This window comes from Lucilia cuprina, chromosome X (assembly GCF_022045245.1).
Source record: "Lucilia cuprina isolate Lc7/37 chromosome X, ASM2204524v1, whole genome shotgun sequence".
In the NCBI taxonomy this organism is placed as follows: Eukaryota; Metazoa; Arthropoda; class Insecta; order Diptera; family Calliphoridae; genus Lucilia; species Lucilia cuprina.
The window spans coordinates 2,866,886-2,884,099 of NC_060949.1; the positions used below are offsets into that span (position 1 = coordinate 2,866,886).

At 31.2% G+C, this 17,214-nt stretch overlaps 2 protein-coding genes across 2 annotated transcripts; both read left to right on the top strand.

Moving 5' to 3' along the window:
* Window positions 1-1,751: 1,751 nt before the first annotated feature.
* LOC111689578 (chymotrypsin inhibitor-like) lies at window positions 1,752-2,211 on the top strand. Its single transcript, XM_046945365.1, has 2 exons — window positions 1,752-1,880; window positions 1,971-2,211. Exons 1-2 carry the CDS (start codon window positions 1,811-1,813, stop codon window positions 2,141-2,143), a joined length of 243 nt encoding a protein of 80 aa, XP_046801321.1. The 5' UTR covers window positions 1,752-1,810; the 3' UTR covers window positions 2,144-2,211.
* Window positions 2,212-14,031: 11,820 nt separating this feature from the next.
* LOC124419745 lies at window positions 14,032-14,949 on the top strand. Its single transcript, XM_046950318.1, has one exon. It carries the CDS (start codon window positions 14,032-14,034, stop codon window positions 14,947-14,949), a length of 918 nt encoding a protein of 305 aa, XP_046806274.1.
* Window positions 14,950-17,214: the final 2,265 nt, after the last annotated feature.

A 17,214-nucleotide genomic window follows, 5' to 3' on the forward strand; every position in this document is an offset into this window, starting at 1 on the left:
TTAATTTAAATGATCTCTTATGTTAACAATAGTTGACAAAACTTAGTTTTATAGAACTTTAAATGACACTACCGATTTTTGTAATGATCGGGCTTCATTTGACCCTATCCTCCATACAAACTCCCCTTCAGAAAATGACATAAAGGTCAAAATTCACCTTCAAACACTAATAACACTTTTAAATTCTACATAAATAATATTGAAGAAGACCTAACTCCCCCTACCAACATTTTTAAAGATAGGGCCCTACTCCCCTTTGAGCCCTCTTAAAAAAATCTCTTTTTTTGCCAAAAAAAAGTAAAAATATTCCGAAATAAAGTTAAAAAACAAACCAAATGCTTTATTTTTTTAAATAATCCCCATTTTTAACATACATACTGACTGGTAGAGGGTATCATATGGTCGGCTACGCCCGACTATACATTCATACTTGTTTAATATATGTAACAAATTTAAGAGTAAATTCTCTAAAAGATGTTGAGTTTTCCCTAATTAATTTGTCACTTAAAAAATATTAGGTAGGCATGTTATATATCAATGGAGAGGTAATTTTGTGTATTTTTCAAAACTCTATATAATTTTGAAAATTAAACAAGTAAGAGTGTTATATTCGGCCATGCCGAATCTTATATACCCACCATCAAATCATTCTTATTTATAAATTTTAATATTACCGATCTATGTTGAATCATGTGTCAATATTAATATGAACATCGGGGAAATATTTGGAAGTGGGCATTTAATAAGGTGGTGACCTTAATAGGGGCAAATCTTAGGGGCTCATACAAACATTTTTATGAACCAATAAGTTATGAGTCAGTTATAGACCGATTTCCTTTATATTTGAAATAGAGTTTTTGGTTAGTACAAAACTTGTTTATGTAGAATTTGATAGCTGTACTAGCAGTTTAATAGTAATGAGCTTAAAGGTTATTTTTTTAAGGGGGCTTTACAAGGGGGATAGGGTTAATTAAGGACCGATCCTTATAAAATTTGATAAAGAGTTTTAGCCCTCACAAAACTTGTTTTTGTAAAATTTGACTGGTGTTCTCACATTTTTGAGTCAGTAATAAGCCTTAAAGTCATTTTCTGAATTGGATCGTATATGAGGGGTAGGAACAATTATGGAAAATCTATAAAAGAAAATCACTTTAGTGCTTTATTTAACCAGTTATGAGCGATAATGTCAAATTTTACAGAGAGATTTATGTTCCCATAAAACATCTCTGTGCCGAATTTCACCGCTATTGACAATTCTCTTAGGCAGTTATGAGCGATAAAGTCATTTTCTGAAGGGGACTTTATATGGGGGGTAGGGTAAATTTTTGACCGATCCTTATAAAATTCTACGAAGAGATTTATGTTCCCATAAAACATGTTTGTGCCGAATTTCATTGCTATTGATGCTTCTTTTAGCCAGTTATGTGCGATAAAGTCATTTTGTGATGGTCTAGTCTGTAGTTTAGTCTATAGTCTAGCCTATTGTCCAATATATAATCTATGCCATTGTTAAGTCAATCGTCCAGTCTACAGTGTAAGCTACAGTCTAATCCTTTAACGTAGACTGTAGTGGTGCCAAATTAGGTACTAAATTAAAAGTACTCTTTTTAAATTTAACTTTACTAATGCATAGTATGCATTCCATGGTAAACATACATTTTTATTTATAAAAAAAATGTGTTCAAATAGGGAGTTTAAGTAAATAAGAAAGTAAGTATATAAGCACCAGCAAATACAGTTTAATTATCAATTGTTTTCAAACCTAATTACAAACTTTAAAACTGCAATTAAAAACCAAAAAGAAACAAATATGGCAAAATTGTTCCAAAATATTTTCTTTGTGTTAGTCGTTGTTCTTGCTTTTGTAGCAGCCACGCAGGGTAAGTCAACTGAGTCAATCACAGAGTTTAAATAATAAAATCTCTATTTTTGCACTTGATTCTATTTCTAAATTTTTAATACATTTTCAGCCGAAGATTGTGGCAAAAATGAAGAGTTTAACACATGTGGCTCTGCCTGCCCTGATAGATGTGGTGAATCTGGTATGAGAGCCTGCTCCATGCAGTGTGTTGTTGGTTGCCAGTGCAAACGAGGTTATATGCTCAACTCCAAAGACGAATGTGTTCTTCCAGAAGATTGTTAATTGAAGAATTTGTTTTAAGTAATATTCCAAATTAATATGTAAATCTACACATACTTACTTACATACATATGTATATAGAAAATAAAAAAAAAAATTATATCAAATATATTTTGATAATGCAACCAAAGAGGACTGTAATATTAATCTGGAACTATAATTTCTGTCTAAACAACAACAGGCAATTGTATCATTTCATAAAGGTATAGTCTAGCGTATAATCTAGTCTATAGACTAGTCTATAGTGTAGTCTAGTCTATAGACTAGTCTATAGTCTGGTCTATAGATTAGCCTGTAGTCTAGTTTCTAGACTAGTCTATAGTCTAGTCTATAGACTAGTCTATAGTCAAGTCTATAGACTAGTCTATAGTATAGTCTATAGTCTAGCCAACAGTCTAGTCTATAGTATAGTCTATAGTCTAGTCTATAGTTTAGTCTATAGTTTAGTCTATAGCACAGTCTAAAGTCTAGTCTATAGTCTAGTCTATAGTATATTCTATAGTCTAGTCTGTAGTCTAGTCTATAGTCTAGTCTATAGTCTATGGTCTAGTCTATAGTCTAGTCTATAGTCTAGTCTATAGTCTATGGTCTAGTCTATAGTCTAGTCTATAGTCCAGTTTATAGTCCAGTCTATAGTCTAGTCTATAGTCTAGTCTATAGTCTAGTCTATAGTCTAGTCTATAGTCTAGTCTATAGTCTAGTCTATAGTCTAGTCTATAGTCTAGTCTATAGTCTAGTCTATAGTCTAGTCTATAGTGTAGTCTATAGTCTATAGTCTAGTCTATAGCCTAGTCTATAGTCTAGTCTATAGTCTAGTCTATTGTCTAGTCTATAGTATAGTCTATAGTATAGTCTATAGTCTAGTCTATAGCCTAGTCTATAGACTAGTCAAATATAGTGTTATTAATATAATGTTTGTTTCAATTATTTTGTATCACACTGTTTATACTTAATCTACACATTATCAATAATTGTTTAAATGGAAATATGATATTTCGGAGAATTTTGATTTGTTTATAACAAGTTTGTAAAAACTTGAAATAGAGAATTGAGAAATAGAACAAACAAACTGAGCTTTAGTTAATAAGAAAAAGTACATACATATACATAGATATTTATATGTGAATGTATATGTATAAATAATCTTAATGTTAAAGTACAACATTTTAAAAGCATATAAGCCTTAGTATTGATAACAAACAAATTAGTTGTTTTAAAAACTTTAAATCAAACACTTTACTTGATATTCTTCAGAAAGATTTATTAAAATAAGAAAAGGAAATCATGGCCAAATTATTTCAACAAATTTTCTTAGTTTTCGCTATTATTTTAGCTTTTGCTGCTACCATACAAGCTCAAGGTAAGTACTCGAGAAAGTAATGCAATCTATAGTTACTAGAATATTATAATTAATTTTTTGACGTTTTTTTTCAGGCAAACAATGTCCTCCCAATCAAGAATGGAAAACCTGTGGTACTGCTTGCCCTGCTAGATGCGGTGAACCAGCTCCCAAATTCTGAGAAAATGACTTTAAGGCTTATTACTGACTCAAAAATGTGAGAACACCAGTCAAATTTTACAAAAACAAGTTTTGTGAGGGCTAAAACTCTTTATCAAATTTTATAAGAATCGGTCCTTAATTAAAGCCCCCTTAAAAAAATAACCTTAAAGCTCATTACTATTAAACTGCTAGTACAGCTATCAAATTCTACATAAACAAGTTTTGTACTAACCAAAAACTCTTTTTCAAATATAAAGGAAATCGGTCTATAACTGACTCATAACTTATTGGTGAAATTTTTCATAAAAATGTTTGTATGAGCCCCTATGATGTGCCCCTATTTATTTTAAAGGCCCACTTCCAAATATTTCCCCGATGTTCATATTAATATTGACACATGATTCAACATAGATCGGTAATATTAAAATTTATTAATAAGAATGATTTGATGGTGGGTATATAAGATTCGGCATGGCCGAATATAACCTCTTACTTGTTCTTTATTCTTTTTATGCTTTATTCTTAAAGCTGTATATAAACATACCTACGTACATACTTATAAAGCTATTGTTTATTATCTTACTAAAGTAAACATTAACACAGTTTAGTTGTTGTTATAAAATAAAATAACAGAAAAACAAAAGTACAGTCCGCTATAGTCGCACTTTATCTTGTGTGAATTTTTATTATCAAAAATTATTTTAAATATTTTTTAATATTCTAATTAATTTAAAAAAATTTATTTTAATAAACAAAAAATGCCGAAAACCGCTTTTGATTGTTTCATAAGGGCATCAGACGCTCATATTAAATTTGACACGAATTTTATGAACGCTTGCGAAGATTTAGTTTAGAAATCGAAGGCAACGAGTTAAAATCCTTTTGGTATAAAGTTAAATAACATTTGACAATTGCTTAACTTTTATCGAATCGAGTGAAACCGCGGAACCTTCGGATATTGAAGTTGCCGAATTGAAATATGATGCAACTTATAGGTCTTACGTTAAGTGTTTATCGAACATTAACGAAAAACTGAACAAATTTCAAGCGAATTCTAAACCCGAGCAACCGTCGACGACAGTAAATAACATTTCGGTTGACAACGTTTGTCACAATTTAACTCTTCCTCCGTGTTATACCGACGTAGTCGAAGGCAATTACCTTACGTGGCCGACTTTTCCGGATTTATTCACTGTCAGCTGCAAAGAAATTTCACTGTTGCATAAATTGTCTTTCGCGAAATCATGAAACTAAAAGTTCTAATAGTACCTTTAAATGTTCTACTTGCAATAAAAGACATCACACGTTGTGACATCGTGAAAATTTCTCTTCTGATTACACGCAACCTTGCGATATTACGACTAATTAGTCTATCTCGAATAACTCAGGTCAAACAACATCTGCAAATTCAACTCAATCTGCTTTGTCAGGCATCATTAGTTCTACAGCTCCTTTAAATTCACAGGTATTTTATACCTCACAGAATAGGACTGTTATATTAGGAACTGCGATGGTTTACATCGTTCATGATGGCATTGATCTTATTGATCCCGGTTCGGAAGCTTCCTTCATTTCTGAACGCTTGCTGAATAGCTTTAAACTTCCGACACATTCCATAAGTGCTCAAGTTTCAGTAATAAACTAAGCAGTTTCCGCTCTGGCTAATATAATTTGTTCTCTACTCATCGCTTCGCCATTAGATACCACTATATCATTGGAAACCATGGCGTTGGTATTAAAGAGAATATCGGGCAATTTACCCTCTTTTACCATTCCGTCGAATGTTAGAGACAATTTGCCAAATATTCGTTATGCCGATAGCAACTTTTATGACAGTCGACCTGTCGATCTGTTGCTTGGAGCCGACTTATACCCTAACATACTTCTTGGTGATATTCATAAAAATATTCTTGGTTCGCTTATAGCTCAGAACACTATATTTGGTTGGATTATTTCTGGTCATATTTCCATCCCACCTGTACAAGTTTATTCTACGAGCGTAGAATTTTCAGACGAAGATTGTCTTAACAGAAATCTTCTTAGATTATGGGAACTAAAGGAAATGACGAAGAAAAAAGTGTTGTCAATTGTTGATAAAATTTGTGAAGAAAATTATAATAGAGCAACTCGTCGAGATTTCAATGGTCGGTACATTGTTACTTTACCATTTAAGCCTGAATTTCCTCAACAATTAATGAAACAGTATTTCAGGATAGAATCTTCTCTTGCAAATGTACAGGCAGATTATAGTCGATCCTTCACACACTCCGTTTCAACGCATCTTATTTAGGGTTACAGACTGTGACATTTGGACTGAACTGTACTTTATTGGAATTGGCGGACGATTCTGAGGCCGAGTATCCCTTAGCCTCACGCATTTTACGAAAGTGTATGTACGTCGACGACGTGCTTATGGGGACTCATGACATTTCAACTGCTCTAGATGCTCGCAGTCGAGGTATTTCTCCTTCGGAGTTGGTAGATAGCGAACATTTGTGGCGGGGTCCATAATGTCTTCGTAACAGTAAAACCTCATGGAATATTACTGATCTACTGAAATACTTTGACATAGATATTGAGGGTCGTACAGTTAGGTCACATGTTACGATGATAAATGAGTTTATTTTAGAAAATTATTCCAGCTTTGATAAGCCACTTCGAATAACTTCATATATGTTGAAATTTTTCTATAACAGTCATCCAATTCACAAATCAGAACGAAGATCGTATCGCAATAACACACTTTCGAGTAAAGATCTATACAGAGCCAAATTACATTTGGTTAAAGCAACTCAAAAATTGCACTTTGCGAAGAGTATACCTGTCACATGAATAGGAAACCTTTGTGTCCCAAAAGTTTTCTAATTCCTTTAAATCCATTTCTGGACAAAGACGGAATTGTGAGATTAAATGGTCGCTTAGCGAAATCACCGTCTCTTCGGTATACCGAACAACATCGAACTCTTCATTTGAGTTCCAATTAAAAAAAATTATTAAATTTTTACCGTCCTTACTTTAGTTTTTTGATAATAGCGGGTCTAAATATTCCCGATTTTTTCGCTTAACAACAAGTTTATTTATCAAGTAGTGAAAGAATTATGTAAAAATCATGACTGAGTCCAAAGTTACAGGCATTTTAATTTAAACAAGTAAGAGTTCTATATTCGGCTGTGCCGAATCTTATATACTCTTCACCATGATGTATTAAAAAACACTCATTACGAATATTAGTATAAAAAATCAAATCAAAAAATACTAACTGTAGCCCATTTTATACGATCTAAATTAATCCGGGCTCTACGTGCTTAACTTCATATTTCTAGGTTCAATATTATAGAAATTTTAAAAAGTACCTTTTGAAGAACGAAAAAAGAACCAAAAAGTCTCTTTTTGCAAGTTCCTACCAAGTCAAGGCCTAACATGCTAAATTTAATGCCTCTAGGTTCAATATTATAGAAATTTCATAAAGTACCTTTTGAAGAACGAAAAAGTACCATAAGTCCCCTTTTATGTGTTCTGGGCTAATCCGGGCTCTACATGCTAAATTTCATGTTTCTAGGTTCAATATTATAGAAAATTCAAAAAGTACCTTTTGTAGAAAGAAAAAGTACCAAAAAGGCCCTTTTTGCAAGTTCTTATTAGTCAAGGCCCAACATGCTAAATTTCATGCTTCTAGGTTCAATATTATAGAAATTTCAAAAAGTACCTTTTGAAGAACTAAAAAGTACCAAAAGTCATACTTAATTTCATGTTTCTAGGTTTAATTTTGTAGACAATTCAAAAAGTACCTTTTGTAGAAAGAAAAAGTACGAAAAAGTCCTTTTTATAGATTCTTACCTAGTCAAGGTCCTACATTATAAATTTCATGTTTCTAGGTTCAATATTATAGAAAATTCAAAAAGTGCCTTTTGTAGAACGAAAAAGTACCAAAAGGTCCCTTTTTATAGGTTCTTACCTATTCAAGGTCCTACATTGTAAATTTCATGTTTCTAGGTTCAATATTATAGAAAATTCAAAAAGTACCTTTTGTAGAACGAAAAAGTACCAAAAATTCCCTTTTTATAGGTTCTAGGTCAAACATTCTAAATTTCATGTTTCTATGTTCAATACTATAGAAAATTCAAAAAAGTACCTTATGTAGAACGAAAAAGTACCAAAAAATCCCCTTTTATAGGTTTTCATTAACCTCAGGCCTTTAATGTTTAATATCATGTTTTTAGGTCCAATATTGTAGAAAATTCAAAAAGTACCTTTTGTAAAACGAAAAAGTACCAAAAAGTCCCCTTTTATGTGTTCCCACCTAATCCGGGCGCTACTTACTTAATTTCATGTTTCTATGTTCATTATTATAGAAAATCCAAAAAGTACCTTTTGTAGAACGAAAAAGTAACAAAAAAAATCCCCTTTTCATGTTTCTAACCAATAACAACATACTCCTTGTTTGTATCGTGACGTCATGTTCAGCATTGTTTTTATAAACAAGTGCAATAAAAAATTTACCGTATGATTATGTGTTTTGTTTTTGTATTTTACAGTTTTTGTCTGAGCTGATTTTAAATAGCGATCTTCTCGAAAGCATGTCTAACAGAATTATTGAAGATTCGGATCTCGCCGATATCTGATTTCAACAAACACACAGACAGACAGACGGACATAGCTTAATCTATACTTTATACTTTATGGGGTCGGAAAATTATATTATAGAAATTACAAACGGAATGACAAACTTATATATACGCTTCTCACGAAGGTGAAGGGTATAAAAATTAAAAAAGGCATTTTTTCCCATATTTTGGGAAAAAGTTATATTTTTCTTTTTAAGTTATCTAAAAAGTTTCTAAGATGTATATGGAATTTATACTTTTTTGAAATCTGACTTTACATAAAATACGATAAAGTAAACAAAACCTAAAAATTTTTGATACGGAGGATCCATCCAAAAAAACTACTTCTTATGGAAAATTCAATTTTGAGCAAAAATTTTCAAATCGCATAGTCGATATCAAATTATAGTGACCTGTTTTATATGACCCAATATGTTTTTAATCATTTTGTAACGGGTTTCGATAACCCCGCCCCTGGTATGGATATAATAGGCAAAAAACCAATAAATCCCATTTTCGGGATTTTTAAAACTTATTTGGGAATTCCGGGATTTCTAATAAGAAAATTCGAAATTTTTATTTAATTTTGGATTTTGAGTAAAAAAATCTACCTAACTGTAAAATTTCATCAAAAAATATTCATAAATAAAATTTTTATTGAAGGGGAGTTTGTATGAAGTCCCACTAAAGTGGTGTAGGGTATAAAAATGTTCAGGTATTATTTTTATACCCTTCACCTTCGTGAGAAGGGTATATATAAGTTTGTCATTCCGTTTGTAATTTCTATAATATAATTTTCCGACCCTATAAAGTATATATATTATTGATAGTGACAAATTAATTAGGGAAAACTCAACATCTTTTAGAGAATTTACCTAGTACTATTATTTTCATCCATACATTTGTTAGGCATGTTTTACTACCTAAATTTTTATGAATTTTTACAGCCACTTTTTACGATTAATCTTTTATTCTTTATCCCTAAAAAAAATTAACAAGTATTTATTTTATATAAAAATAGTCTTTATTTATTTTTTTTTATAAATTAATATAATTTTGTAAAATAATCGGTATCACAGTAGTCCATATCTAAAAGATAAAGTAAATCTTTAAATTCATGAATATTTTCAAATGCTAACGTTTTGTAGCAAATCCAACGTTTCCTTATAGTAGATAAAACAGGATCAGAAGATAGAATCAGATTATTAAAAATATCTTCATTTTGAGACTGCCTAGAACACTTCCTTGAGCTAAACTGATGAATATGCTTAAAGTCTCTATTCCTCGATTCTTCTGTAAGCTCTCCTAAAGGCAGAATATTATGTTCTATGATGACCTTTCCATGACATAATATCTTGTGAACTGTAGGTGTCATTTCTTTCCAGGGATATAATTCCAAAAGTAATTTAGAAACTTTTGTAGAATACTCTCCAAATTTTGTTGCGTTCACTTTATGCTTGCTATTTATCGCCATTAGAATAATATTGACCTTTTGCAGTAAATCCATACTAATTCCGGTTATTTCGGAAGTAGTTTCAAAATGTTTAAAAAAACGTCTAGCGGTATTACCATCGTTTGTGCTTCCATATCCTGTGAGTGGTTTATCAATATTTAATCCCATCCGCTTTTTAAATTCCTCTTGAATTCTTCGTTTCTCACTGGCTCTCATTTCCATTAACTCCTTATTGTTATTTGCACTTTTGTTTGCATTTTCCGGTATGCTTCTGTACTTTAAATCATATGCTAAATGTAGAAAATGTTCCAGAAATCGTATGCGAGCATGTAGGGGGGATATTCCAAATTGTAATGTTTCCTCATTTATTGATCTTTGCTTGGAAATATTCGAAAATTCTGATTTTTTATCACCACATATGTAGCAGTACCAAGTAGATGATGTTCCTGTAATGGCATTTCCAACTTTCCCATCAATCATTGTAAGTTTTAAATCATAGGACATGTTAAACGAATAATTTTCTATTTCGATTGTTATAGGTTCCAAGTTTTTAATTTCTGCTTCAATACGATTTATCAAATCTTGCGTTGTTGTTTTGGATTCCTTTATATACTCAAAGCTTATTGGCCTACAAAAAGCTTTGGATCCTGGAGTCGAATTCTTCCAAATATCATCGAAACTGGTTGATGGAACTAGCGATGCCATAAATACACTTTTATACTCGGAAGATGATTCACTTGTGTTGATTTGTTTATATTCCGAGAGTGCTGATAATCCATCACATCCCCACTTACAAATGAGTTGAAGATCACAAGAATTTATTTTTTTTAGTTGGTCTGAAGAAAAGTCAGAAGCAATCCTTAAAGCAGTATTTTCGAGTAGAGCGCCGAGTCCAATAACAGCCTTCCGATCAGTTATTTCAATAGGAGGTGGTATAATGCTTTTCTTCTTTTCATTTATTTTGTCATATGATGGTAAAACATCCACTCCTTTTTCAGATAGCGCCTTTCTTAACGTTATGTAGTTATCACGACTTAATCCCAGCTGCAACATAAGCGCAATAGCTTCTTCCTCAGTGAACGTTGTATCAGATGATGGTGTGGGTATACTCTTTACAATTCTTTTCAGTCGTCTTGGTGATGCGGTTGGAAGAATATTTGCAATTTTTATGGCATCCAAAGGCTGTTTTTCTTTTCTTAACATTGCTTTAAAAGTGTCCGAAACTTCTTCGTTAGATAAGGTTTCTAGTGAAGTTGATAACCTTTTCCTCTTAGATTTTGAGCTCAAATCCTCATACTGCTTACAGGGAGCACCAACAGTTGATACGCAAATAGCAACTTCTACACATTCATCCAGCCAATCAGAAAATTTCGATCGAAATTTAGCAATGGAATACCGAACACTCTTCAGTTTTATATCAACTGATTTTATAAAATTTTCAATTTTACATATATCAGTTTTATCCACTTTATTTTTATGTGCAGTTTCAATATATTTCAATAAGAAGTTCACTTTATCTTGAAAAGGAGCTGAAGAGTGTTCAAATAAAATGGAGCACAAATCATTTTTTTTTAGTACGATCGCCATGGTTAGAAAATTACAAATAATTACAAACAGATATAAACCTGTCTTATATATTAATTACAGGTACTTAAATTAAATTATTTTTTAAAGGGTTATGATATTCTACCTAATATGTCTAACGTATCCTTATGTAATGAATTTTTCCTCAATAGGTCACTTTAATAAGCTACCTATTAAAGTGACCTATAGGGGTAAAAATCATTACAGTTTAAAAAATAATACCTGAAATTTTTTAATATATGTAACAAATTTAAGAGTTAACGTTATGGATGAAAATAATAGTGCTAGGTAAATTTTCTAAAAGATGTTGAGTTTTCCCTAATTAATTTGTCACTTAAAAAACATTAGGTAGGCATGTTATATATCAATGGAAAGGTAATTTTGTCTATTTTTCAAAACTGTATATAATTTTTGAAAATTAAAAAATTCGCGGAATACTTTTTTTTAAAAAAATTAAAAAATGTTTTTTATTCAGTTTTTGCGAAGATACAAATTTTTCAAATTGCAATAAAAATTTTATTTATGAATATTTTTTGATGAAATTTTACAGTTAGGTAGATTTTTTTACTCAAAATCTAAAATTAAATAAAAAGTTCGAATTTTCTTATTAGAAATCCCGGAATTCCCAAAAAAGTTTTAAAAAATCCCAAAAATGGGATTTTTTGGTTTTTTGCCTATTATATCCATACCAGGGGCGGGGTTATCGAAACCCGTTACAAAATGATTAAGAACATATTGGGTCATATAAAACAGGTCACTATAATTTGATATCGACTATGCGATTTGAGAATTTTTGCTCAAAATTGAATTTTCTATAAAAAAATAGGGTTTTTTGGATGGACCTGGTCCCCTCGGTATCAAAAATTTTTAGGTTTTGTTTCATTTATCGTATTTTATGTAAAGTCAGCTTTTCAAAAAGTATAAATTCTATATACATCTTCTTAGAAACTTTTTAGATAACTTAAAAAGAAAAAGATACTTTTTTCCCAAAAAAAATGGCAAAAAATCGCCTTTTTTTAATTTTTTAAATTAAAATGCCTATAACTTTGGACTCAGTCATGATTTTTACATAATTCTTTCACTGCTTGATATATAGACTTGTTGTTAAGCGAATAAAAAAAGAAATGGCGAAAATCGGGAATATTTGGACCCGCTATTATCAAAAAACTAAAGTAAGAACGGTAAAAATTTTAAAATTTTAATTTTCAAATGCGAATATCTCCTAAACTATAAGAGATAATTTACTGCTATGACGACATTTTTTATAGTGCTCGATGAGGAGATTCTATATACGAAATTTTTTTTAAATCGGAACTCAAATGAAGAAATAGGATCGTTTTAAAAATTTAACATAGCCGAGGTTGTCCTAATTCAAAACCTAAACTCGACAACACCTCCTCTTTGTGCATACCAAATTTCATTAAAATCGGATTAACCGTTTAGAAGTTACCGAATTATTTCCCTCTTTTTTTTTTTCCTATACCACTGTGCGACGTCATCATACATATTCTTGTGACAGGATTTTCAAGAGAGAGGATTCTGTCCGTATAATTGCGCCCTAAATTCTGTTTAGACTGACCTAAAGTTAACGCTCGGGAAATTCAGGTTTAAATGGTAATGTTACTACATATCTACCAGTACGATCATGTGCTGACATAAGTCACACATTACGATCATGTGCTGACATAAGTTTCCGTTTAGGAGGTTCCTCTATTTCCCAAAAATCTAAGTAAGGTACTATTTATATTATCTTCTTCAGAAAATTCAACTCCTAAATTGAAGACGGAGGAACTGGACCAGTAATAATCCAGCCGAAATAGTTTTCTGAGCCACTAATGTCCCTAAAACCTTTCTAACTGAACCCATTATAATTCGTGGATATAAATCTGCCCCTAAGAGTAGATCTACTGGTTTAGAATCAAATAAGTTAGTATCTGCCAAACGTATATTTGGCAAATCATTTCGATACTCATTCGATATAATAAATGAGGGTAATATACTGTAGTGATGGTCATGGATTATTATTTTTTAAACTGATATTTATAATACTTGATTATTTGTTAATTTTGTTTGATCTAGTAATGTTTGGAAATTCAATTTAAAAAGTTTCATTTTTTTAATTGGATTAAAAATTTTATAAAATAAAGAAGCATTTTGCTATACAAAAATAAATAAATATAAAAATAATAACTAAAATTGGCGATCCTGCCAGGAGTTTGTAAAACAACATATTTATATTATAAATCTGTAATCTTCGATTACACTAAATTAAAATTGCCTCGATGAAGATTATAATTATAAAAATAAGAATTTACAACTATTTTACTTAATTAAAATACCAGTGGCCTCTGAGAAAATTGAAACAAACGAGAAAAACTGCAAAACTTCTTAAACTTAGTTTGGCGCAAACAATAATCATTATTACATATTTTAGAATTATCACAGATTGTGAGAATCTAAAGGAAAACAACAAATGGAAACAAATAGAAGTCAAGATTCAAGATTGTATTGAAATTTCAAGATACTAATTACACGATCGAGAATCTCCACAAATTACGATAAGTCCTTCCAATTATATATATAATTATTAATTTCAATATAAAACATACATATAGATATAAGTTCTTACTCTTATTTTCACACTATTTGGAACTTTAACATCATAACAATTTAGTTACAAGATTTTTTTTTGTGATTATCTACACAATTTTTTTTAATTATTATTGTAAACCTCATTACGATTACCAATATGATTCGGTCCCCGGTTATTTCTCCAACTCGTTCTAATAATATAAATCCGCAAGTTTCCGGTAATAGTACTAATAGTTCATCTTTAAATGTTACATCTAATAATTTAAATAGCAATGCACAATTAGAAATTTGTGCTACTTCATTGAAATTACCTCCCTTTTGGGTCGATCACCCAGAAGCGTGGTTCATTCATGTTGAAACTCAATTTAATACTAAGGGTATAACTAGGGATAATACAAAATATGTATACCTTATTGTATCGCTTCCTCAAGATGTAATAGTATCAGTTATTGATGTTATTCGGAATCCACCGGATGAAAATCGTTATTTAAACCTTAAAACAAAACTTCTTGAACGTCACTCTCTTAGTGAACAAAGGAAGCTCGATAAGTTATTATCAGATTCCGAAATAGGTGATCGTAAACCTTCGGAATTTTACAGATCTTTGATTCAATTAGCCGGGAATAATATAAATTCTGATTTTGTTAAAAGTTTATGGTTGCGAAAATTACCAAGAAATCTTAATATTGCGTTGGTAGGGTCTAATGTTGTCAATATTGAGGATTTGCTTAAATTAGCTGATAATATTTGGGAAGTAACAAATAAGGTAGAATTGTGTACCCTGGAACCCAAAGATTCGGTACAAAGTAATTGCAGGTTAGATAAAACAGTAGATAATTTGGTTAAAATTACATCAGCGATGCTAGATAAATTTACCCAACTATCTATGGAAATAGCCGACGTTAAACAATCTTTTCAAAATAGTCGTTCAAGGACACCATTTAGAAATAGGAGTCGTTCTAGGGGACGTTCATTGAATCGTAAATGGCTTTGTCGTTATCATTATCGGTTCGGTAGCAAAGCTAGAAGATGTGAACAACCATGTTCATATGAAACATCACAACAGGAAAACTAAATTGTCCTATTATCCTGACGGCTGATAATAGACACAATAATTCTACACGCCGTCTTTTTGTATATGATTCGGAAAATAAATTAAATTATTTAATAGATAGTGGCGCTGAAGTGTCAGTACTTCCATTGTCTAAGTTTAGGATGTTTAAACGGTCATCAGATGTAATTTTAACGGCTGCAAATGGCAGTAGCATTAAAACATACGGTAAGAAATTACTAAAGGTGAATTTAGGTTTGAGAAAGAGTTTCTTTTATTTCACGATAGCAAATATTTCCAAACCGATAATAGGAGCTGATTTTCTTTCGAAATTTGGTCTACTAATTGATCTTAAAAGGAAAACATTAATCGACCCTTTAACAAAAATATCCATTAACGCAATAGAATCATTTAGTAATATTTCTCTTCCGAAAATTTTTACAGTTGACAATAAATATACAGATATATTAAAGGAGTTTAGTTCGATTACAGGATCCCCAGACTATAACAAAGGGGTTAAACATAACACAGTTCATAGAATTGAAACTAACAGTACACTTCCATTTTCGAAACCACGACGATTAGATGCAATTAAGTATAAAATTGCGAAAAATGAATTTGATTTTTTAGTGTCTTCGGGTATATGCCGCCCATCAAAATCACATGCATCATCTCCATTACATCTAGTTCCAAAAAAGGAACCAAATGATTGGAGTCCTTGTGGCGATTACCGCAGGTTAAATTGTGTCACTGTGCCTGACAGGTATCCGAATCCACATATACACGACCTTGGTATAGATTTAAGGGATAAATATATATTTTCTAATTAGATTTGTCCGTGCCTACCACAAAATTCCAGTAGCAGAATGTGATATTCATAAAACGGCTATTACAACTCCTTTTGGCTTATTTGAATTTGTTAGAATGCCTTTTGGATTAAGGAATGCCGCACAAACATTCCAAAGATTTATTAATGAAGTTTTTCAAGGTCTAGACTTCGTTTTTTTATATTTGGATGTTTTTAGTTGCTAGTAAAGATGAGGAAGAACATGTTGACCACCTTCGTGTTGTTTTTGAAAGACTAAGTAAATACGGATTAAACATTAAAATATCAAAATGTGTTTTTGGGAGTGCCAAATATTGACTTTTTGGGTTACAATATTTCACACGATGGGATAAGACCATCAGACGAAAAAGTGAAGGCAATTCGTGAATATGATAGACCAAAATCAGTAAAACAATTACAAAAGTTCGTGGGAATGGTCACAGGTATATACCGAAAATAGCAGAATTACTAAGTCCTATACATAAAATGTTGAATGATGCAATTAAGGAAAAAGCTAAACTATTAACATGGTCAGAAGAGGCAAACAGTTCATTCACAAAGGTTAAGGATAGTTTTGCTAAAAATGTAATGTTGAATTTTTTTAATCCCGATGCTAATTTATCTTTGACTGTAGATGCTTCAAACATAGCTATCGGGGGAGTCTTACAACAACAAATAGGCAATAAAATTGAACCTATAGCATTTTATTCGAGGAAACTCACGCCTTCCGAAGTGAAATATAGTTCATTTGATAAGGAGTTATTAGCAATATTTTTGAACATTAGAAGCATTTTAGACATTTTTTTGGAAGGGAGACCTTTTGTTGTTTATACAGACCACAAACCGCTTACTCAAGTTTTAAACTCACGTGTTGAACGTAGTCCACGACAGACACGTCATCTTGAATTTATTGCACAATTTACAGATGACATTAGGTACATTAAAGGAGCTTCAAATATTATTGCGGACACCTTATCAAGAACTCCAGAGATAGATTCTTTTGATAGTGACATATTAAACATAACCGAACTATATAATGAACAAACTAAAGACGTAGGTTTAAAAAAACTTATCGAAAACAGTCCATATAACTTAAGGAATGTTTATATACATACACATAAAGTTTCTATATGGTGCGAGGAGTCTAATGGGAAAATTAGACCATATATACCTTTGGAAATGAGAAAACGTATTTTCAATAAACTGCACAATATTTCACATCCAGGAACTAGAGCTTCAAGGCGACTAATTGTTTCGCGATATTTTTGGCCATCAATGAATAAGAATATAAATGAATGGGTCACTAATTGCTTGCATTGTCAAAAAGCTAAAATTTTTAAACATACAAAATCGGAAGTTAAAAAGATTGATATCCCTAAAGGACGATTTGAACATATTCATATCGATATTGTAGGTCCGTTACCAGTATCAAATGGATACCGTTATATTCTTACAATAGTAGA

Excerpts from the sequence above, each read along its gene's own strand:
- LOC111689578 (XM_046945365.1), top strand. The coding sequence starts at position 1,811 with ATGGCAAAATTGTTCCAAAATATTTTCTTTGTGTTAGTCGTTGTTCTT. Across the intron at positions 1,881-1,970 it reads TTTTGTAGCAGCCACGCAGG|CCGAAGATTGTGGCAAAAAT; the intron begins GTAAGTCAACTG and ends ATACATTTTCAG.
- LOC124419745 (XM_046950318.1), top strand. The coding sequence starts at position 14,032 with ATGATTCGGTCCCCGGTTATTTCTCCAACTCGTTCTAATAATATAAAT.